We start from the raw sequence: 25,069 nt of genomic DNA, 5'->3' as shown, positions 1-25,069 counted from the left end.
TTGAACCAAAACACACTAGTCAGATGAAACTAAGGTAAACTTAATGGATATTGACCAGGCAAATAATGATGACAACGACCAATTTGTGTATGGGGAGATGTTAAACATAATGTGGGAACTCAAGTATCAAAGAGCAATTATATGGGAGAATAAAGAGGCACGATCTGAGCTATGTTCCCTAGAAATCTTCAAGTTCAGGATGAGGACAGAAATACTGATGAACTATAAAAGTTCACTGCCCAGTATGTTAGCCACGAGTCCCAAACAGGTATTTAAATTTAAGTTCATTAGAAAACAACAATGTTTAACATTCAGTTCCTTCACCTCTGACATATAAACAGCTTGGCAGTCATCCTTCCCTTCCTAACAACAAGAAAAAGCTAAGGACACTGAAAATCAGTGATGTTCCTTAGACCCCTCAGAGACTGAGATTTCAGGGTAAGGCACAGCCCAGGAACCTGGACTCATGAGAGTCCAAAGGTGTTGAGAGACCTACTGGTTTTGTAACTCAAACATGGCCAGCTTTTGTGCAGGTCCTCACTCAATACGGATTTCTTTCTCGTAGTCTTATATACAGGAGCTAGTAATATTCCCAGATGTGGAACAAGTGTTCCCCCAAATCAAAATAAACTAACCAAAGGCTGAGCTTCTTGTTTGGTCCTTGGGGTGGGTAGCAACAGAAGTTTGTATCTGGTTGCTTGTAGAATATCCCAGGAGGCTTCTGCCCAAGTCATTCCTAAGAATTTTACTACTAGGGCAGGTCTTAAGAGCTTTGCTGGATTTATTAACCAGCTTCAGTTGGTTATGTGAGCCACCATTGCATTCAAGTCAGTCCTAGCCTGCTCTTCAGTTTCCAATGTTACCATAATGTCAGCAATATGGTGTATTATTGTCACACCAGAGACCCACATAGGATCCAGATCCCTTCTGACCAAATTATGACAGTTTGCTGTCACAGCACAGCCAACACAAATTGGGATCTTTCCTAATTAAAAGTGAACTACAGTTGGCTCCTTCCCAAGATGGAGTAGACCGTGTTTGAAAAAACAATAACTGAATATCAGTCTACTTCAGCCTGTGGGGTTTTTTGGTGGCAGTGGGGCAGGGCAGGGTATGGTTAAAGCCACGTGTAGGACTGCTGAGGCCATGGGTGGTCCAACTTTATTTAAGACTAACAGTCTATTGTTAGTCTGCATGAGCTATAAGCCTTTTGCTTCAGCCACAAATGGTTGGTCACTGTACAGAGAATTCATTGGTACCAGCACTCAGCACGTCAGCTTTTGATGTGTCATTAAAGTGGTAATCTTTTTGCCTGCTGGCATAGTAAGTCCTCAATATAGTAAGGGGTCAATAGGTTCTGGGACTTTAAGTGAAATGACTATGATGACACCTATTTTACCATAGGCTAATTGATGTAAACAAGAGTTGAGTTCCTACAACATTTGATCAACTTTATAACAAAAACGATATTGCACAGAACTATGTTAATTGAGGACCTGCTATATTCTATGTTGTTTAAAATTAACTACCTCCATGCATTTGGGAAGTTCTGTTGGTTCCCATTTAGCAGGACAAATTAAGACTGGCCCAAAGGAAGATGTCATGCCTCCTGCTTACACTATTAGGTAGGGGAAGCAATCTCTAGTTGGACATAATATCCATCCCAAATATACATTCAGGTAAAGGAGAGCCAACAACCTCATATAAAGTGTGTTAAAAAATCCCAATTTTCATCTAAACCATCATCTTAATCTCATCAACCTTTGCGTCTCTGTGTCCTCCCAATCTGAACCAAGCTGCCACCAAGACTTCGCCAGCAGCATTCAAATCACAGTGCACTGGGCTCCTGAGTCAAGCAGACCCAGCAAATCCTCACCACCCCCCTCCCCGACACTGAACTGGCCACTTTATCTGCACATGGCCTTGGTTTATTATATAATAAAGGATATGATAAAGGATTCAGAGGAGTAATCAGGTGAAGGGATACATAGAGTGTGGTTCAGAGGGTCCCAAACACCAGAGCTTTTGTCCCCACGGAGTTAGGGGCCACCGCCCTCCCAGCTGGTGAATCTGTCCACCAGCCCAGAAGTTCTCTCAACCCAGGGCCCTGGGATTTTTATGGAGGCTGCATCAGGTAGGCGTGATGGGCTATTAACTCAACTTTAAAACCATCTCCCATCTCCAGAGAATGGAAGGTCAGGGTAAAAGTACCAAGTTTGTAATCGTGGCTTGGTTCTCTGATGACAAGCCCTGGTTCAAGAGCCCACCATAGTTCCCTCATTAGAACAAAAGACATCCCTATCACCCAGGAAATTCCAAGAGATTTGGGAGCTCTGTGGTCAGATGCTTCCATTGCTCGTAAAATTACAAGGATTTTAGGAGCTCTGTGTAAGGAACTGGGGATAGATAGATAATTCTTGTATATTCTTTTTCATGAAGTTCTTTCACATAAGTGGCCACAGAGAACCAAAGCCAAGAGCAGCTTATGTGGAAAAGTCACCAGAACCATTAATTGGTAGAAACAAATACTCAAATGCAATTTTGATAAATTGCTGGAGGCTCAGTGTGGACACTCAGTATTAAAGGGCCAGGAGCAGGCAGGTGTAATTGGAGGAGGGCAAAGACTACAGGCTTGGAAAGTTACACCAGTTGACAGAGATTTGGTACCAAAAGAGGGGACAAGGGAAGAAATATTCTGACTTCTCTCTTCTACCCTTACATTTCTTGTTGCTACTTCCTATTGGACTGGGCAGTCCCAACTGGAAGCCAGCCATCAAAGCAGAAGTTGGCGATGCAGTTCCCAGTGGTCAGCCTTGTATAGAGGGCTATTAAGGAAAATAGAGGACAAAGCTAGCACCGTATCTGTTGTCTATAGTAGAGTTAGAGGTGGCGTAACTCTTCCTTCTTTTTGTTTTTAAACTCCTTTCTTTTGTTTTATTCTGACCTCTTTTTGTATCCACTCATCTGCTCTTAGGACATAATCCTAATAAAAACCCAAGTTAATAGTTTCAAAAACAACCATATTATTATAGTTTTAGCATACTATGCCCAGTTTAATATTTTAAAACATTCATACTATATCTGGCATTGGTTATCCAGTACTTTGTAAACTTATTTCTATAACAGTTGATAAGATTTATAATTTATAAAGAATCCAAGCAAAAATTTCATTATATTGTCATGTGAAATGGTTATATACACTGTGGTCTTATACATTTGAACAAAACAGGTGAATTTATTGATTGAGTTTAGAAAAAATTTAAATACATTCAACTCTCACTATAATATCAATTTACTTTTATAGGATACTTAAGGCTCCTAAATAAACAATAAACTAAAGCTCATTCATCATAATTTTAGGAATATAATGTTCCAGACATAATATGATACATGTAGAAATATACAGATGAAATATTTAATTATATTAAAAGCTTATAAAATAGATAAGAAAAAGATTAAAGCACAAAAATGAAAAAAATACAATGAATACAAAATAAAATGCAAACATATGAAGCTCAATCCCACTATAATTTAAAAAGTAAACTAAAACAATTTCAATGTTATATTAGCAAATATGTATATATCCCTAATTAGGAAATTATATGCACTATTATGATTCCAACATATAAAGAATGCACTAAAGAAAAGAGAAAATCATTGGGTTTTTTTGGTATGAAGAAATTGTAGTGATTCTCTTATCCAACTTTCTATGTTTTTCCCTATTATACAAATTTTCTTCAGTGGGCATAACAATTTCTTTAAGTTATATAACATATCACCAGAAAAAGCAGCAGAAATACTGCTTCATTTTCAAAATTTTTTCTAGTGATATTCAAAATGAATATGCTATTGTTAAAGGAAAAAAATAGGTAAAGCTGACACAAATTTTTCTTAAAAATTGAGTAATACAAAAGATATGTATGTGTGGATACACACATACGTGCATGTATTTATATAGGATGAAGTTATTTTTAAATAGCAGTAAATAAACAGAAAACTACTGATGAGGTAAGGAAGGAAATCAGCCCTCCCAAAATCATAAGAATTTAATATATTATTCAAAAAGTTTTTAAATCTGAATAAATGCTGCTGTGATTCTCATTATTTTTAAAGAGTATAGTTGAACAGCTTTTCCAATGCAGAGGCTTGTTCATTTAGGAGCTAAGGGTCTCTTGACTCTGTGAACTTCCAAACAAAGGTTTTTTTTTTCTGAAAAGGTTTCAGAGAAAGGCTCTTGGGTTATATTTGGGTATTAAAAACAAACTCAGAAACTTGGTATTATCACAATCTGGCGTGTAGCAATCACAGCACCTCTGGCTATTGACTACATCCCTCACATATTTCAACAAGAGTTGTAGTAAACATCATTATTTCAAAAGAGTCATGCTTCACAAAATTCCAAGTTTGTGGTTTTATTTCCTCACACCCAGTGCCTGGCTCTTCAGAGAACCTCATTCACACTTTTTGTGGCTTTTATCACAGATTTTCTACCATCCCTAAGTTTGAAAGGAAGAATAATTTTAAAATGTATTTGTTTATTAACCAAACATACAAAACACACCTAATATCAATGTTAACAACTTCTAAAATTATACAAATTGCAAATTTTTACATAAACATAAGATTATAGGGCATCAACAAGGAATGACCCGGCTTCAAGTTTTACAGGTTGTCTGAATGAGAGAGGAGTTTCCACCGCATGGTTGTGTCCACCTCTTCATCACAATCGCCCACACCCTGCTCCTCAAAAAGCTCTAAAATTGCCTGATGAAGAAGGAAACAAGGAGGGAAAAGAATGATCAAGTTGTCGATTGTCTTCCCAACAAACAGGAACAATGGCACAGAACCATCAATGTCGACTCACCTTTTCCAGTGTGCACTGAGACAGGCTGTATTCTTCCAGGTTAAAATTATGTTTCACTGGGGAAAAAAGAAACTGGTAGTAGAGGCTTAAAATTTATTTCCAATAATTCTATTACAGCCACACAAGATGAAAATACAAATTGTTCATATAAATGGAATATAGAGCTGAATAAACAAATGTTTGGTGAAAGAATGAAATAATGAAAACACAGAGAGAATATAAATACACGTTGAACTGATCTTGATATTAAAATTTTCTCACATTACTTTTGATAATATGTGTTTTATTACTTATTCTGTGTGTCTTGTGGAGATATATAAGTTCCTTGAGGAACTGCACAATTGACTGATATATTCTCACACAAGAGGAAGATTTCAATCCCCTTCTATTGTCTTTAAAAGGACATAATACTTTTGTGGAATTTTGCTTTGACCAGTTCATATGCTGTACAGGCTCTGTGCTGGGCTTCCCCACCAGCAAATCTGCATGAGAGGGGTCACCAGATTTATATATTCATGGGTTCACAGTGCACCATTTACACACTGAGAATCTTGTATGTGTGGGAGCCACCCTTAGGTGCCTGGGACAGAGCTGTAAATAAAACAGGTAAAAACAAAAACCCCTGCCTTTGTGTAGCTTGCATTCTAGTAAGACTATGGGCACTAAATAAATAAGCAATATACAATAAATATATTAATTTCTGCATATAATAAAGTAAATAATTGCTACTATGGAGAAAAAAGTAAATCGAGTAAAGGAAATGGGAAGTGGTGTTTACTGTTCTTACAGGAGGGTTAGGAAAGGCCTCAGTAATAATTGGGCAGAAACCTGAAAGAAGTGAAGAAGCAGTCTGGAGATTTAGGAAGTAGAACTCCAGAAAGAAGGATTAGCAATGCAGGACTATGCATGTCCGGTAGCATTTAGGAAGAACTAGGAACTCAGGGAGGAGCAAACCAGAGGTTAATGTTATGTCAGGCACTGTTGATGAGCTGGGCACTGTGCTAGGCGCTTTACCAATGAGCTCATTTAATCCTCTTGACAACCCTGCCAAGAGGGCGGCGTTGGTCTCTCTCATTTTAGAGATGGGCCATCCAGACATGAGGAGACTATGCGTCTTTGTTCTGTGTCTCCCAGTGAGTAAGCAGCAGAGCTGGGATGGGAGCCCAGAGATCCCGGTGCCAGAGACGGAGCTCTTTGCCACCATGCTGTGCTCAGAAATTACACCATGATGGTTTGTTTTCAGGAATGATCCAGCAAAAAGTGGAAAAAGGATGATGAAGAGAGAAAACAGACAATTTCAAGTGGCAGGAGGAGTTAGGCACCTCACAGGGGATGGCCTGAGCTGGAGACACAGACGGTTCATTCATCCCCAGCAGGAGACAGAACACGTAGCACAGACACAGGTGAGTTTTCTGTTGCCTTTATTTTACTGATGAAATATAAAGCGAGGGCATCAACTAAGGGTGAAAAGCATGAGGAATGAAGTAGTAACTCAGCACATTTGGTGTGAATGGATTTATACATGTAAGCAAAGCAGCCTGGAGTAAAGGGCTTTCTGAGGTTAACGCCAGGAGGTCACATTAAAACCAGTCAAGCACGACTGGATGTCTTCTGCAGCTTCCATCTGCACTGGAAATAAACCTCTTGCCAGAGACTCAGATTAACCAAAACTGGGGTAAATCTCACCATTATGTACTATTAGAATTCTTGAAATCATACCCTACAGGACCTATTTTTCAAAATGTATTACATAATTATCTCCTACTAAAATCTTATCTAAGTCTGAATTAATTTTTCAAAAGTTTTATTTTAAAAATGGTCATTCTTACCTGCTTCTAATTTGTGAAAGGCCTGAGACAGAGGGTGAACATTCACCATGGGCAGTTTATAGGTCAAGAAGGTGGGATACCTGGGAATGGGAAAATGTCATATTTCACCTTGAGTTTCAAGGAGTCATTTGAAATGACCATTCAAATAAATCTTGATATTTTCAGCAATTTCTTTTTTGAAATAAAAATAATAGAAGTTAATGAAGCTCACATATGAAATAGATAAAATAATTTATCAATAGATGTTTCTTAAAATGGGTTTGGTAGCTGGCCCTTGGAGACAGTTCTCCCAGAAAAGATCCAGCATAATTATACTCGTGCTTGGTTTACGCCACCCTTTTTCTTGTTGAACACAGGTATTCTGAACTAATTCAGAATTAGTTACTTCAAATTAGGCTGGAATTCGTCTCAACCGAATACTTTATCCTTATCACCAGAAAGCTAAGAAAAGAGAGATATGAGGTTGGGAAAGAGGGACATAAGAGGGGAGGAAGTCCAAAGGCTTTAACAACGTCCCTGACCTCTGAGGGGAGAAGAGCCAGGACTGATGTTGGGCATCACGGGTCCACATGCGACTTCCAGCTGCGAGCCCCATGCCCCATTCTCCGTTCTCTCCCAAACAGAAGTGTGCTGCTCTCTGGGAGCCTGACAGCTGCCCAGACTTCCAGGACCGGCCTTCTTCCTCCCAGGCGCTGCTCTTCCAGCCTTACCACTTTTGGTCTTTTCACCTACATCAAAACTGTTTCTCAGATTTGTGACACCAGAGGTCTGAGAATAGGATCGTTACGTGCCCTGGCATGTGCCTCAGAGAGTATATTCACTGTGTTAAGATGGAAACAGCAGTTATGTTCTGCTTCTTTGGAGTACTTACCTCTCCAAGGACTTTCAAATTCAGTTTCTGCTCCACCTCCTTGCCCCTTCATCAATAACACACACACACAAACACACCCCTTTCTAGTCTCCACTTTGAGGCATGAAAAGTCCATTAAAAGAATATTCCTTGATTCTCTCAGTTGCTGTTTGTTCTCTATGAAGGGGATTCACCCTAAATAGTCATGTCTTTTAAATTATAAGTGTTTACAGGGAGGTCTGAGAAGGGCACCATGGGCCTGACTGCAGTCCTGTGTGGGTTTGAGACCTCAGGAATTCCTTCTCCCCAGTTTTTTCAAGCCCCCTCCAGAGAAGGGGTTCAGCCTTGGATGGCAGAGGAGATGCAGAAAGCTGTGTTCCCAGGATTCCTTAGGGGGCACAGTTTCCTAGGTAACTCCCAAATCTCATAATCTGCAAGACTCAACAAGTCAGTTTTTGATTGAGGTCCCTGACTTTCACTATGAGGTCAAATCACCCTGAAGTTCCACTAATTAAAAAAAGAACCATCAAGTGAGTAAAGCCAACAGGTTTCTTCAAAATCAAAGCTTTTACCTTTCCTGCCGAGCCGCCTGTGGGAAAAGCTTCAGAATCTCAGTGTGGACCAAAGCCTCTTGAGAAATTTCCTTCACTTTTAGTTCTAGAATGTAATCCTTGCAAAGTTTGCTTTTCAGGTATTGGATGGAGCCAATGCATCTAAGGGCAAGAGGGAAAACATGCTGGAATAAATATTGCCCCTGAAACTTTTTTACATTAGCCTTAAATTTCAAAGGTAAGGGAAAGGGCATCACTGAGGGAGCTGAAAAGAACTCCAGCTTCTCATGGGGAATGTCCCCTTTTCACAGGCAATATCGTTTTGGGGGTCAAGTGAAAGCTATGGAAAGACACCCACCTCAACCTTCCGGACACCATGATGGCGATGCGGTCACAAATGGCCTCGGCCTCAGCCAGGTAATGAGTGGTCAGGAGGGCTCCCTTCTCTGTGTTCTTAATGGCTGCCTGGATCATCTGCCTGAAGTAAGCCAAAAAAAAAAAAAAAAATCAACACCATTAAAACAAAGAGCATAGGGAAAAAAAGAGATGAAGGGGAAATTTTACAGGCAAAATACAGTTTATGAATCATATTTAGATCCTATTTTTTTTTTAAAAAAATGGAAATGGGACTACTGACTAGGGTTTTTATAACATAAAGAAAAGTTCTAAATATTTTTAGGGGCGGTAATGGTATTCTGGTTAAGTTAAAAAAAAAACTCCATGTCTTCTGTAGAAACTAACTGAAATATTTATAAATAAAGGACATGCCACACCTAATGTTTGCTTCAAAATAATTGGCAAGTGGAGAAAGAAAGTAGGAGAAGCTATAGGTGAAGAAACATTGACCTTCTACGGGTAACTGTTGAAACTGGGTGATGAATAGAATGGGTTCATACATGATTCTCTTTGCATTTGCCTTGACGAAGCTCTTTTTAAAAGTTGAGCAGTCACAAATATGAAACAGGACTGGAAAATTTTATTAGTCTAAAATGAAAACCAGGAAAACTTAGATAGGAAACTAAAAAGAATTTAAAAATTAAGAAAAGTTACACAAATTTGGCAGATTAGATAAAAGGGGGAAAGAGAAATGGGGAAATTATATCACTAACTTAATAGTTTCTAAGGAAACAGTTATAGACATCTCAATAATTAAAAGACAAGATTAAAATATACTGCAAATTGCAATACTTAAAACTCCAACAAAATCCTTGGAGTTTTTGTTTTGATTTTTTTACACGTAAATGCCACATGAATATGATACAACATTAGAGAATCTGTTAAATATTTGTTATCTTACTAATGTGGATTGTCTTTACCAAACTGGGAACCAGTGGATTTGATTTTCTTAGGTCAGTTTAAAAATGCATCTTTTATACAAGATTTATTCTTCTGGCTCTGAGGGGGATAATTCTCACCACATTTGCTGCTGTCCTGTAGGATCCATGCCTGTACATGGTTCATCCAGAAGCAGGATAGGAGAATTTCCTAGGATGCTCAGCACAAAACCCAACTGAAATGCAGAGAAACACCCCTAGTTGCTGCTTCTACCACCATGTCCCACCCTCAGAACATCATCACACCTCACATACCTTTCTAGTGGCTCCTGCTGTTAACTTCTGCACTGGGACATTCAGCAGTTTGTGCATTTTGAATGTACCCACCAATCTGATGGGAAACAGGAAGAGAATGTCAGATGGAGAGAGGATTCAGGGAAAATGCCATCACGTGGAGGAAGAACAGCCTTGGAGGAAAGCTGGGTGCTATTATTCTCAAAACTCTAACTCCAAGGACCAAGGGAAAATCACAGTTTATTATGGGACATGAAAGATTTTTCATCTCATAAAAATTTTTAGAGAGTGAGTTGAATTCTGTATTTGGAACTCAAATGGATGATGGAGCATTCACTTGCCAAAAACAGCGCTTGCCCTTCTTCCCTGCTTTACCACTGACACTCTCTGAAAAAGTGGAGGTGTCAGTTCTACTCCACATTCTTTAGTAGTGAATTCATCATCAATACATAGCTTCCCTGCCTTTCCACACAAAGAAACCACATGACTGTCTCTGTACCTTGTGATGGCGACTGCGGCATCCACCTTCCTGAGCCCTTTCACCACAGCGAACACCTCCAGGTGTTGCCTCATGGTCAGGTTGGGCCATAGCACATCATCCTGAGGGCAGTACCCCAGGAACTTGACCGTGCCATCTCCTTGATGCCTCCCAACTGAACTATATCCTCTCAGTTCCACCTAAGAAAGGAAACTGGTTTTAGAAATATGAGTAGCCTTTTCTCTGATCATGTAATAACTCAAGAAACTGGCATATAGTTAATATATGTCTACATTTTTTTGAGCATCACAGAAATATAGAAATTACTTTAGGCATTTATTATTAAAACTTTTTACATGACTAAAAGCATAGCCATACAAAGATATAATGTATATTTATCATGAAATTTCTCTTCTGGGAACGGGAACTGTTCTTCATTTTTTACTACCTTGCCAGCTGTTGGGTCCGTGACCCCAGACACCATTCTAACAGACGAGCTTTTGCCAGCACCATTGGGTCCTAGCAACCCCAATATTTCACCTGAAAGAGAATCACTAGTGATCAATACCGGAAGTGACATACTGATTAACATAAAACTGTTTTTCTTTAATTACCTTATTTTTTATTTTACTGCATCTTTTTCCCATTACCATTTAGTTTCCTCATACTCCTACCTCCTGCAAGGGGGTGGAGGTACTGAGCAAAAAGGAAAAAGGACTCACAGACATGGACTTTAATAATAACCTTATCTGATAACCCCTCAGTATCATTTTGAAATTTATAACACATATGCAACCCACCAAAACATGTCTTTTACTCCTATAATTATAGAAAGTATTGGTGAAAAGCTTATGAATTTGCCAATTCAGAAGTATTATGCCAATACTTCTTTCTTTCTCTTTCTTCCTTTCTTTCTCTCTCCTTCCTTCCTTCCTTCCTTCTTTCCTTCCTTTCTTTTTCTTTATTTTTTTTTAGTGAAAAAAGGCCCCAATTGTCTACTGTAGCAGATGGGTGATGTGCTGACTCCATGGGTAAGTGACTCCTAAACTTAAGAAGTGGGGGCATCGTCTCCATCCCCAGTTCCACTACCTGTGTTCAAGCCATCTATCATCTGAGCTCACATAAAAGTCTCTTGACTTGTCCACAACCCAAATTTATAAACAAGCAATAGCCAGTATGTGTGGTTTTTTTCAAAACATAAGTTAAATTGTGCCAAAACACTGTCTTAAAATCCTCCGGTAGCATTTTAATAACTTGATAGAATATTTGAACTCTGCCATATTTCACAAAGCTGCATCCCTTCCCCCTGCTGCTGCAGCCTCTGGCCTCTCTGGGTGTGCCTCAACCCTTCCCAAGGCATCCCCAGGTCTGAGTCCCTGCTCTGCTGTTTCCTCCATCTGGGGAGATCTTATCTCTTCATGTCCCTTAGCAGACACCTTCTCATCGGGTGGCTTAGTTACTGCTGAAGGAAGGTCTTCCCTGACCCTGCATGAAGGCAGACCCAGGTCACACATATCATTTCACACACATGAATGAATGTTCCACATAGAACTTCCTTATGTAATCTTTGAGACTTTTCTTGATAAGTCATTTCTGTTTATTGACCCCTCTTAGGATGTAAAATCCATGCAGACAGGAACTTGCTTATTTAGTTCATAATTACATTTTTGGAAGCCAAAACAGTCCCTGGGACATTAAAAAAATGTATGTTAAATGAATGAATGAATGAATGAATGCTTCAGCAGGAATAGTGGAGCCTACGACACAGGTGTTCAGTGTGCATTTCTAAAAATAATTATGAGTAAAAAAGTGGCTGTTCCAAACCTTTTTTAACACAGAAGGAGATATTTCTTGTTGCTACTTTCTTCTTCCTCTTAGAAAAGCAGTTTTTCTTCTGGCCTGCATATTTTTTGTGCAGACAGCTGGCGATTATGACGGGTTTCTGGAATAGATGACAATTTGTTGGGAACCGCCCTGACTGGTATCAGAGGCTGAAACCCCCGCCTAGGCTAAAGCTAAGGGAACACCCTTGGAACCGTGAGCCAGCAAGGAGACAAAAGCTTATCTCCCTGGCAGGAATGCTGCTTCTGCTGCTTTATTCATGACTGAACCCCCAAAAGCTTGGTCAGTTAGCCAAAGACGGGTAAGATTCCCCACGGGGGAACGACCTAAGACAGGCACAATCACTTTGGGAGGCCCCCCCAAAAGAAGGACTTGGGGGGCTGCAGCAAAAGGGGGTGATGGACCCTCGCTCCTCGGCTTTGACATAGCCTGAGTTCTCATCGTCTGGGAGAAAATCTCCTTATCTCTCAGTTGCCTTAGTTCCCTTGCTCCACCTAAGCCTGAAACAATGACAGGGTGGTACAGCTCGGTACTGAGAAGTGCGGATTTCCCGGGGTGATCAGGCCTAAGAAAGAATATGTAAATTACTGTGAAACCTCCTTTGTTTAGAATGCTCTCAGTTGAATGAGAAGGGTCTTAGGAGGAAGTTAGTTTTGTTCCTCAGTCTTACAGCTCTTTGACCCCAACTCAATAGACCGGCAGAGTTCTTTGTTTTCTATAGTTCCTTACTTCCCCCTAATGAGTACTATACTTTACCTGAATTATTATGCAAAATGAGCCTAATAAAAGCAGGTATGGACGGTAAATCAGCGCGCTCCCCACTAGGGGGGTGGCCATTCTGTCCCTACTTCCCCACAGAAACTAGTCTGTCTCTGTGCATGTGTTGTTTTTTCTCGCGTGTTTATCGTCGAGCCATCCACAGCGTTCCGTGGTCACTGCTGGCCGGTGACCCACGCGCAACAACAATTGATTTCCCTCTTAAACTTCAGAGACTTTATGTTCCTATATTCTCCCTATTGGAACCCTTCATGCCTTATGTCATGAACCAAATTGTCTTTTGAGATGAGGGTAATCCCATTGCTCATTTCAAATGTAACATACACTCACTAATGTTTCTTGCTCCTAAATGAATGGAGCAAAACAGCATAATTTTAGGAAATCTGGCTCATTGCCTTCCCAGAACAGAAGTGTCTCACTCATGGGAATATCACAACATGTAAGTCAAAGAAAAGAATAACCCTTAAAATTCCAATCTCTATTTAGGATTTTGTAACAGATTTCACTCACATAAATTCCGCAACTCATGAAATTTCTGGTTTTGAAATTATAGCTCTAATGATCAAAGTCCATTTTTTTCTCAAAAGGGGAAGACAGCCATTGTGTTCTGTGTGCTTCTTAGAGCTACCAGGACACCCCAGAGAAGTGCTTGCATATTAAAGAATTATGGAAATGCACCAAAGGCCCACTTTTCAAAATGAAAATCACCACATCAGCGTCTGGTATTGATAGTTCTCAGATAGTTCCATTAACATGCACTTCGCCCCTTGCTTGTCTACCTCCTCTAAGTCTGAAGTGGTCAGGGCGGCCGCTGTCCTTCTTCTTTCTGCTTGAACATCTTCATCTTCATCGTCAGGTTCCTCTGCATATGGTTGGGCCTCTCTTCTCTGGGGGGAAATTCTGTGGAGAACATGAAAATGCATGCCATGCAATCTTTCTCGTTGTCAAAGGTGGATCAAAAATCAGCCCCCTGGTGATTTTACCATTCTCCCTTTCTTTCTTTCAGTCAGCTGCTGCTGCTGACGGCCCCCTCAACGCTGCCTTTGCATCTGCCCTAAATCCCCACCCTGGTAGCCAGAATCCCTTTTGCAGTGTGGTCTCCCATTCTTTTAGTTAGTATCCTTGACATTTTCCAATTTGCTGGCAAGTGTTACTGCTTCTTTAAAAATCAGGTCACCCATATTTCCTGTTTACTCTGAGCCCATGTAATTGACCCAGCGATTGCCTTAGTATCTTTTATTGTTCACCCTTTCTGGAGTCCCCCCACTGGTGTAGCTCTCGAAACTAGGTTGTTCAACCAATTCCACCCCATCTCTTCTGTTCAGGGATGTGTAGCCATCTCGGATTGCAGAATGACACACTGGAGTGCTCATTCAATCTTTGAGACACTGAAAGCTTCCCTCAGCTGGTTAGTGTCGGAACTCTGCCTGGGAGCCCTGTGTCTCAGCAGGAAGCCAGCAATCCCCTGACTGTCATGAAAATCAGCATGCTGTCCACATTGTAAAGAAAAGTCTGCATCAGCAGGCTGATAGTACAGTCACTACTAGGAATATTCAAATGCAATATTAAGTAGGAAATGAAGCTTTGCCTGACCTGAAAACAGGATCCCTTCGCATTGTTTTCTGCCCATACTTTATTTCAAGTCGTCTTAGAACAAAAATGAATAGCAAAACCTGAAAGTAAGGCTAGGAGCAAAGAGAAAGAGTTATATGCAGGCTTGTCACTCAACAATATTATTTAGACATTTGACTTAAATTGGTGGCCTTTTGTGTTCAGGTAAAATGGATGTGGATCATCTTACAAATCAGGGGAGATGGCCAGCTACACAGTGACAGTTGGGCTTAGTGGGGCCTGATCCCTTTCTTGTCACAACCTGCATTCAGTCTGCCAGCAAATTCTGTTTCGCCTTCAGAATTATCCAGAACCCAACCACTTCTCACCTGTATTTGTGCTGTTCCCACCCAGGCCCAGGTTGTTGTCATTTCTCATTATTACAAAAAGAAGAAATATATAACGATATCACAACACCTTTCTCCCTGGTCTCCCTCTTCTTCCCTTGCTCCAAACATCTATTCTCAACACAGCCACTAGAGCTCCTCTTAAAACATGTCCTGACCCAGCACTTTGCTGGAAACTCACCAATGACTCCTCAGTTACTCAAAGTCAAGTCAAAATCCTCAGAGTGACCAAGAATACTCTGTGTCACCCCCTCTATCTGCCTGCACGTCACCCTATTACTTCTGACCTTCTCTGGGACCACTCTCCTCTTTGGTCACTCTGCCACAACCAGACAGGCCTCCTTCTTGACCTGGGAACAAGCTACGGTGACTCTTGTCCCCTCTTACTGGGATGCTCCTCCCCAAGCTATCTCTACAGCTTGCTTCCTGCCTTCCTCTGATTATTTCTCACCCAGCCCTCTCCTGGCCACCCACCTGACATGGTATATAGTATCTATTTAGTTTATTGTCTGTCTTCTTTTACCAAAAAATAAACTCCATGAGGGGAGGGACTTCTCTCTGTATTTGCTCCTGTGCCTGAAGAAGTATTGATGCATTGTATTCAAAGATAGCAGCTTCCTTCAGTCTAAATATATCAACATTGTCATTTTCTCCCTTTCATTTTAATTATTTAGCTTTTGCTTTTTTGCCTCTAATTCAAAGAATTTAAGTTATGCTTCATCTGTATGTTTTTAAATCCTTACCTGATGATATGTTTTTTACTGATTTTAGAGAGAGAGGGAGAGAGAGAGAAATATTGGTTTTGCCTCCCATATATGTCCCAACCAAGGATCGAGCCCTCAACCTGGGAATGTGTCCTAACTGGGAATTGAACCCACAGCCTTTTGGTGTACAGGATGATGCTCCTACCAACTGAACCACCCAGGCAGGGCATATTTGATCTGTATTTTTGACAAACTCTCTCAAATTTGGAGGGGGCTGTATACAGAATAAATAAACATGAAAGATAATTTCACATTGAATTCTGGATTTATATCATCCATTCATGCATATAAAAAGTAACTCTAGGGTTGAGAATCATGTTGGAATGTAATTGCTTATTCTAAGACTAAAACACCTTTAAAGCTGGCACACTTCTAACAAGACCAAATAGTTATTATAGTAAATGATAACTCCCCCCCTCAAAAAATAGGTGGTGGGTTAGAAAAACCTTCTTACTATTAGGCATATTAGTAAATCAGTTCCACTCAGAATGTAATGTTGGTCTCCATTTCCTTGTTGAGCAAAGATTCTCTGCAAAGGCAAAAAATAAATGGCTAAATGAAAAGTCATCAGCTTTACAATCTCTATTTAAATAATATGGAATTTCACATATTGAATACTTTCCTTAAGCTTGAGTCCCTTATGTGAACTGGTGACAAGCAATTCCCTTCTGAGACGGGAGGGGACCCCCTACTCAACTCTGAATGTCTCTATGTTTATCTTTTCCAATCCCTCTTTTTCCTTTAATATTTTAGTTTAATGTTTGCTGAAAAGCAACTGAAAGCATAAGAGAGACAACTTCACCATGATAAATTGGAAGCATCAACAGTGTTTGTCCTACAGAGCCATCGCCAGTCTTTTCAGGGTTCTTTCCCACCCCAATGATGACTGTTTCCACCATAATAGTTAGTCCCATTGTGTGATTCTTTCTTTATCAATGAATGCATTCAACAAGTGACTCACTACTCCTAAATAATGTGTGACAGGTCTAAGGTAATCTATTTCACTTTGCAGGTCGACTTCTATTTTAGGAGAAAAAATGCTTTACAAAGGAATAAATTTTCAATTCAGAATTTCAGATGTTGTTCAGTCAACAGAAATGTGTTTTTATAGATGGAAGGCTTTTTCAGATTCTCAAGAACACAAACTTGGGGAAGCCCTCTCTCCTTTGTTTAAAGCTGCTTCATGCAAGATGATGCAGGGCCCCCAACAGTATGTTCTTGACTTTGCTCTTCTGCTAATCTCATTGTACATTTCTTTCCATTTGAATCACATTCAGAGTATTTAGTGCTTCCTGGTGTTTCCTTCTTCAATGCCATTGCTTCCCTCTACAGAACATGCAAACCTACTGCCCCACTGTCCCATTAATTCTTATTCTTCAGGACTGTGTTTAAACATTGCTTTTCATTAGACTCTCCAGAGCATATCAGCTGCACTTGAAACTCTGCCCTTCTCCTTTTCAACCTTTTAGTGCTTTGCACTGACTACTTTGAGGTTGGCCTTTGCCTCCACTAAGCTCCTTGAAAGGTAGGTCTGTGCTATCTTGTCCATCAGATGTCCCCAATTACTAGCACAGTGCCTAACATAGAATAGGGTTTAACATATATTTTGAATGAATGAATCATATTGTACCTGAGTGTATTCCTCACAATGGATCATGAATACCCATTAGCCTGGGCAACATTTTTCCATCTGGCACTAGTTTTGAACAAGCTAATTAAGTTTTACAAAGTACACATGGCAAAGCTCTTTTTAGTAGCATTATTGAGGATAAATTTTCACACCATAAAATGCACTTATTTTAAGTGTGCAGTTGAAGGATTTTTAGTAAATTTACAGACTTGTGAGAGCAACACCACATTTTCACTTAAGAACATTTCCATCATACGCATTTCCTGTTGCTCCCAATTCCCACCCAGGCCCCAGAAAACCAGTAGCCTACACCCCATCTTTGTAGATTTGGGCAAAGCATTTTAATAGGTTGCATAATCAAAATTAGTGACACAGTTGATAATATTTCTTACCTCTATCACAAAAGCTATAAATCCATCCAAAACGAATTGGGGAATAAATATCATACCCCAGACTGTACCGGGTAAGTATAAGTCTCTGAACAGAAGGATTTCTAGCATGGTGATTGAGCTCTACAAGGCAAGTTGAAATATATTGCATGTCAAACATATTCAGTCCATTCACATTTGAGAAAACATTTAGAAAACGTTTGAGAAAATATGTAGGTGTTCTTGTCCTATGTATTAGAATTTTCCCACATGTAGATAAACCCCTTTCAGAAGGAAAAGGGAAAGGAGAAGCTTTTGATAATGAGAATACTGGGACCAGCACAAATAACACCTCTTTTTTTAATCATAAAATCATTTATTAAAAAATTATAATCATGTAATTCTGTAACATGACAATATCACACTCAAGCACAGCATAGGACATTTTAGGTGAAATGTTCAAATTAAAACTATAAATCATTACACCCACATTATTACCCTACCAACCACACTCAAGGAGGTGTTACTTCTGCTGAACCCTGAATATATTTGACCTTACAAAAAAATCCATACTGCCTCCCACCTAGACTGAAGTTTTCTGATTGCCACATCTGCTCCATTAAGTGCTCATTCCAAATAAATGATTTTTCTGAGATTGTGCATTTTGATTGTAATGGACTGATTTTCTTTTAGATTACTGGGATATGTTAGGGTGGAGTTGAAAATAATTTAATTTCCTGTTTTAAGGATCAGTTTACCAGTCACTAAGTATGTTTTGAGCACTTTATTAAGACACTGCTGGGCCTTATCAATGTATTAATTACACTAAAACTAGTACGTTTTAAAACTAGTAAGTTCATCGACTACTACACAAATGCTAGGCATTAAGAATTTAGCATGCATTGTGCACTTTAATCCTCACAGCTCTGTCACATAATGGTGCACATTATCTATTACTTTATATATGGGGAATCTAGGGTCCAGAGACATTAAACAACACCCTCAAGACAACACAGTTAGTGAGCGACAGAGCTGGAATTCAAAACTCTGGGCAACTGTGATTGCTAAGTCTGTATGTTAGAAAACTATACTATTTTGAAGAATTGTTACATAAAAGGGAATGTTGCTCTTAGGGGAAGTTAAAGTTTTGGGGGAATATGACATATGAAAGACAATTGGGAAAAACAAATAACATCATCAAGTATTCAGGAAGAGCACGATAAACATTTTAGATGGCAAGTACAAAAGACTTTTCTCATTTCACCACCTCCACAATCTCTCTGCAAAGGTATTGCACAACTGTCCATATTTACATACTTCTCTTCTCTTAGTTTCCATGACATCACAGTTTTGTATTTTTTCCTATCTCCTTGTTTTTGATAACTGAGTCCTTTAGTCCACCTAGCTGACTCCATTTATTCTACTAGGCCTCCAAGTTTATACTTTTGTGATTCTTTTTCTTCTTCCTTTTTACCCACTGGAACAAGAGAAGATGCAGAAATGCACCAAAGGAAACACTCCATGGACCAGTGTGCTAAGATGTGTTACTATACCTCTACCACTAGGCTGAAATATGGGCCGGCAGGATGCTTCCTTATTAAACAAGGGCCTAAGATGCCCATGAAGTGCCACACCCTTGGGGGGTACAGGAGTCCACTGGACTTTAGAAACAAATTAACTGTTGACTGTGGCTTCACTCAGTGATGGGGAAACATTGCCTATACTGTCCTTCCGAGTATACATAAGATCACAAATGACAACTGCACTGACCATCAGCAAGTGATGCCTTTTTAAAATTGATCCTGTGAGTGATAAAAAATCACCTCAGTCCTAAGATTGGCATGATTGAAACTTACACTAACTGCATGATGAAAGATCAATTATCACAGTACCTACCCTTAATACATATTTTGAATGAAATTATAAATTCTTTTTAGCAGGCATAAAGATGTTGCAAATGGCTTGAGTCTCCGTGAGGATGTATAGTTCAGCCTACTAAAGTCCAGATGTGGGACAACACAACTTCACGTCAGTATCGTGGACCATGCTACCATCTCTTATTTTTTGAGGTGAGGAATGACATAAGGTCTGAGACCTGTTTTGTTCCTAAGTCTGTCACTAGTTTTTGTGTGACCTTAAATAAGTTACTTAATTATTTTCACTCTTAAAAATGAGGGGAATTATCATAGGTAATCTTGAATTTTTTTTCTAATCTGATATCCCAATATTCCATAAAAATATAGTTTCTTTTCAATGGTATAAAAATGAAATAAGTAGACAAGTAGTGTAAAATAAATAAATATCAAAAAGTAAAAACCAGAAATTATAAACACGTACTATACTATATATAACACTGAAGCAATTTTTTAAATTTTTAAACAAAAAATTTTATTTTAAAAAATTTACTTTGCCTCTGCAATACCACCTTATTTTAATACACAATAATTCAAAAATAGTAGCAGCAAAAGAAAAATAGTATTCAATCACAGATAGATACAATTATATTTCAATGTGAAAAACATAGTGTTTCAGAGTCACATGTTTGATTCTCTGATGTGGTCCTTTACTTGCTATGGTTTGTGCCACCACAGTGAGAACATCTTAATGATCACATTTGTCCACAAACCTGATGGAAAAGGTGTTCTGCTTTATTGTGACTTTCCCAGAAATAACAAAGTCCTATTGCTTTAACTCATGTATGCTCTTACAGCTAAGGAATTATGCAAGAGGAACTCATTATCTGATAATGCAGGCTCCATTCTGCCATCTACCATATATTGAGGTAAATTAGCCCTCATTAGACTTCCACTCTTTGTTATATATATATAAAGTATTAGGAGAAATGGTCTCTACTCTCTAAACCAAGAGATGAAAGCTATTGTTCTTGAAGACTGTTTTGTTTCAAGTTCTGGAAGGTAAGTCATGTTCTGTAGAACTGATGCACTTTGGATTCCTAGAACCTGGACATTTTTTCCACCTCCAGACCTCACTCCAGAGCCTGCATCCCCAAGAAGAACTCTGTCCCTGCTTGGCTTTCCCGCTGAAAGCTGAAGGAGAAGGGGCTGATGAGGTATGGTTCTACCTTTGAGGCCAAACGGTCCCCTATCTGAGATATTGTTGAATCTATACAAACCAGGGAGAATTGTGAGTATAAGGTGAACCAGGGGCTGATTTTTCACTTGGCACAAAGCAAAAATACATTCTAGTAGACTTCTATTTGTCTCAGTCTAGAATGGCTTCTATTTAAGGAGAACCAACACAAGAATGGGAGAGACAAAGTAAAAGGAGCCATGACCTTCTGCTGATTATTTAGGAATCAAGGGAAAGAAGCTCAATGAGTGTCTATGAGGGAACTCATGGGGATACTTCTAGCCTCCATTAGGCTGGCAGTAATGGACCATCAACACTCATATTAGCAAATAACCCTGAAATTGCTTGAACATCAGCTCTGAAAAAGACCTCATTCAGAACTGAAACTACTAGAAAACACAAAGTATGGACACAAATTCTTTGTTAACATTTTGCTGGACATATACAAGAGTGCCAACTGAAATCAACTATTAGGCCCTCTTCTACTGACATCTGTACTGCATACCCAGCGCCTGGGTTTACATTGGGCACAGGCAATAAGAATTTGACTGAATGAAAGTTCTCATGCAAAGGGTGAGAGGAAGACTTTTGGCGCACCAGATTGTAATACCGGCTTCAAAGCCAGTTTTCTAAGTGAGGCATCTCTATAAGTCTTTCTGTAATGTCTAAACTTGTATTGGGTTGTCCTGATGGTGATAAGTGGGGCAGTAAGAGATACGACCTGCTGAATACCAGGAAATAAAGTCTGGAGAAGCCAAATCAGAAGGGATAGGCCAACAGCTATCTGCTAACCAGGGCAGTCTAAGGCTAACTTCCTACAGAAGTGAGCGGGTGCTGGCACATGTGTTTTCTTAGCAGATGGCCTCTGGCTGGCTTCCTCTGGTGGTTTCAGGACTTCAACTCCAAGAGTTGGGAGCTGTGTTTGCAAGCCAGATGTTCAACCACCAGGTGAGAGTACCAGCTAAAATGCACCTGAATTTCTGGGAGTAGGCACTCTGGGTATCCAGAGTCTTGGTAAATATCTCCGTCCCAGTTTTCAGTAATCTTGGACTTTCAGTCATCTTTTATTCATACTCATGAACAAGTATACTGTTGTAGGCACAGAAACATCTCCAATCTCTAAAATTACTAGCATCTGAGGTTAAAAGACACTTTCTTTAAGATTGTAGAAATGGATTATATTGTTCAATGTTATTAGGTCAATTTTTGTTCTAGTGTTGCAAGGAAGCCCTGTATGCTGAAGGACTCATAAACTCAACAGCAGCACTTTGAGCTTCAGATTTCCCATAAAATATTCCATGAACTTTAGTCAAGGGGTTGTACGTGAATTCTTCAGGAACACTATTGAATCAGCAACATATTATGTTCTTTCTTCTTTCTATGGTGTCATTTTAAGGTATTACTTTTCCCATTGTTCAGGGAAAAAATAAATATATTTACTGTTACACTGAAAGTTTAAAATAGAACTCTATTTCTCTCTATTTGTATGTTTGTCTGTATACTTACAATATAGAAGCAAAATGACCAAAAGCCACTGTTTTTTCTCCGCTTGCCAAAAATAAATGATATCACATATGTGAACAAGATGAGAGAAGCCGCATAACCAAATGTAATTGTAACCTAAAGATAGGATAAATAATACCAAAGTCAAAAAATAAAATGTTGAAGGAAAATTTAAATTATAAATATTTTAAAACATTCTATTGAACATGCACTTTGCATTTTTTTTGTTTTAGTTTAGGACAAAATTAAAATGAAAATGTCTTGATTATATCAAATATCAAATGTTAATATTTATCATGAATTAGATTATAAGACAATCTCTGTGTAGGGTGTTACTTACCAAACCGAACACAATTCGAGTGTCAAAAAAAACTTGTGCTAGGTATGTTGTGTAAAAAATTACATACATTACAAGAAGAATAAAAACGAAGATGCTGGTATCCACCAGGGCCTGTCCACACCAGTAGGCAGAAGGATAGAGGCCTGAAACCCAAAGCTGGGCCTTAGCTCTCTTCTGATGAAGAAACACAGAGATCTGGTTAAAGTCCAAATCCAAAAACAAACCCATTGGAAGACATGTTAAATATAATCTAATCGAATACTTTTAAATTTTCTAATAATTTTAATTAGGCACATACTCTTTAATGGAAATTTGCTAATTTCATTAAAGTGACTTTTGAAAATGGATATTAATTCATTTTATAGGTTTGATTCACAACACCACTTTAACTTATGCATAATAAATAAAAAGCAGATTTAATAATGATCAAGGAGTGAATCTCTTTCAAAAGAAATATCATTTGTGGCCTGAAGGACAATCAGTTCTCCGTTATGTAAACACGCTTTGGGAGGGTTGCTGGCTCAGTATTATGAAGGATGACTCACCTAAATCTCACTGAACTGTTTGACTTGGATAATGGGTGTAACCAAATACCAACATAAGGAAAAATTGTATTCCCCACAGTAAAAAAGGGACTCAAGTCTTAAATCTGGTCTTTTTCAGCATCTATGATTTCTTCTTTGTAGTTAAGAAATAATATAGTTGAAAGTTTTATAATATTCCCCTTGTAATGTTTAACTTGAATCCCTGTAAAATTATTGTACTTATTCTGTTAATTTTGAAATAAAAAGCATTTTGTGGTTTCAATTTTTATCGTATTTTTCCACTACCATTTATCCCTCTTATACCTTCTTCCACCTCCCCCCGCCCCTCCCCCAACCATCACCACCCTGTTGTTTGCATCCACAAGTATTTCATGTTTTTAGAAGTAAATTTCTGACTTGCTAGAAATAATGCTTAACTACATTATCTAAATTAAACATATGCTTAAGTGTTTTTCTCACAGGACAACATTTTGGACAAATAGCATTTAAAACACAAGTGTTAAGCTCCCTAAAGTTTCTTTTTTTTCCCTTCCCCATCTCTTACTTTGTAATCGCCGACGCTGCTCATGGCCAAGTAAGGGGAGATACAGCTCACGAAGGAAAATAAGAAGAAGGAGGCTTCTGGCAGCCCAGTGTAGGTCACTACGAAACTCTGCAAATATGAGATGCACATTAAGCTAGTGAGCATTTTTAAAAAATTACACAAATACTAATAACCACAATGAATATGCTGTTCAAAATATGGGAAAATCAAATTAAAAGTGTGTCTAGTTCATCAACATCTATGCATGGCAGTGGAGGTAGGTAACTTCTGATTATGAAGCATAAGGTTGAAACTCTTAGAACAAAAGCGGGGAATATAAAATAACCCAGGACCCACTTCAGGGTAAATATGAAAAAGAATTGAAAGCAGTACCTAAAAGGTATCTCTGCCCACACATTTCATAGCAGCACTATTCATAGCACCCAAGAGGGGGAAGTGACCCAATGACCATGGACAGATGAATGGATAAACAAAATGTACTGTGTACATACAGTAGGATACTGTTCAGCCTTGAGAAAAAAAAAAAAAGAAAAGAAAATCCTGGCCCATGCTGCCACATGAATGAAGTTTGAGGATGTTATCCCAGGGGAAAGCCAATTACAAAAAGACAAATACTATACACTTGTCCTCTTATGAGGTATCAAAAGTAGTCACATTTCATAAAAACAGAAAGTAAAATGATGATTGCCAGGGTCCAGGGGAAGGAGTAATGAGAAGTTTTTATTTAATGGATATAGCGTTTTAGTTGCACAAGATGAAAAAGTTCTGGAGGCCTGTTTCCGCGACAATGTGAATATACTTAACACCAGTGAACTGTACACTTAAAAATGGTTAGGATGGTAAATTTCATGTTCCATGGGTTTTTTTTTACCACAATACAAAAAAATAATAATTAAGGAATTCTGGTCCTAGGGAAACAGATTAGTCAAGCTTCAGCAGCAGGTGTTTCTCAGTAAACCTAGTTGATGGACACGTGGGAACTACGGCAGCCAGCTGGCTGTGCTCTGAGGCACAGACCTAAAACGAAAACTCGATGCCACTGAGCCTGTCTTCCCGGAGCTGCGCTTTAAATCACTGCCCCTGAGTCAGTGTCTGCCTGAGGCTGGGCTTATGCTCAGGCGGGGTACGGAACTGCCTCTTGGGTGGTAGCCTACCTCAAAATCATCCCACAATTCTCAAGTTTTCTGTAAGGCTTTGGGGGCTGTACCTAGAAATTTTCCAGCAGGTGGGAAAACGTATTACTGTCTTCATAAGAATGGCTGAAAGAAGAATTGTTTCTGCCACTGGGGAGGCTAAGAGTGTAGCCATGGAGCCTCCGTTCATTTTAATCTTGAACCAACATGAGGACAAAGAGGGAGTAATGTGTATCTCTTTGTGCTGTCAGCTGGTTCCACCTTCTGGAGACTTCCCTTCAGATACCACCACTCTTGAACTTTCCCTGCTTTCAGGGACAGTGGTGGCTTTGACTGCCAGAGGATTATGTTGCCTGCTGACCTCTCAGGTATAGTCCATCCATGTGCTTCTCTGTGTACCCCCAGAACCACAGATGCAGTGAATCCAAAACTGAA

At 39.2% G+C, this 25,069-nt stretch overlaps 1 protein-coding gene across 3 annotated transcripts in view; it reads right to left on the bottom strand.

The window, feature by feature from the left end:
• Positions 1-3,023: 3,023 nt before the first annotated feature.
• Positions 3,024-25,069, bottom strand: part of ABCA6 (ATP binding cassette subfamily A member 6) — a 54,755-nt gene continuing 32,709 nt past the window's right edge. For all 3 annotated transcript variants that reach the window (XM_045837156.1, XM_045837158.1, XM_045837157.1), the window contains 17 exons: positions 23,502-23,609; positions 22,413-22,586; positions 22,076-22,189; positions 17,504-17,623; positions 15,936-16,010; positions 14,353-14,444; positions 13,539-13,659; positions 11,965-12,082; positions 10,589-10,680; positions 10,162-10,340; positions 9,684-9,759; positions 9,510-9,604; positions 8,453-8,572; positions 8,116-8,256; positions 6,694-6,773; positions 4,865-4,920; positions 3,024-4,764 (listed from right to left, as the gene is read on the bottom strand). In XM_045837156.1, the coding sequence (XP_045693112.1) occupies positions 4,663-4,764; positions 4,865-4,920; positions 6,694-6,773; positions 8,116-8,256; positions 8,453-8,572; positions 9,510-9,604; positions 9,684-9,759; positions 10,162-10,340; positions 10,589-10,680; positions 11,965-12,082; positions 13,539-13,659; positions 14,353-14,444; positions 15,936-16,010; positions 17,504-17,623; positions 22,076-22,189; positions 22,413-22,586; positions 23,502-23,609 (1,863 nt within the window). In that variant the 3' untranslated portion in view covers positions 3,024-4,662. The remainder of the gene's footprint in view (positions 4,765-4,864; positions 4,921-6,693; positions 6,774-8,115; positions 8,257-8,452; positions 8,573-9,509; positions 9,605-9,683; positions 9,760-10,161; positions 10,341-10,588; positions 10,681-11,964; positions 12,083-13,538; positions 13,660-14,352; positions 14,445-15,935; positions 16,011-17,503; positions 17,624-22,075; positions 22,190-22,412; positions 22,587-23,501; positions 23,610-25,069) is intronic.

This window comes from Phyllostomus hastatus, unplaced genomic scaffold, assembly GCF_019186645.2.
Source record: "Phyllostomus hastatus isolate PE091 unplaced genomic scaffold, TTU_PhHast_1.1 phas_contig_210, whole genome shotgun sequence".
In the NCBI taxonomy this organism is placed as follows: domain Eukaryota; kingdom Metazoa; phylum Chordata; class Mammalia; order Chiroptera; family Phyllostomidae; genus Phyllostomus; species Phyllostomus hastatus.
This window is presented reverse-complemented; position numbering and strand designations above follow the sequence as displayed.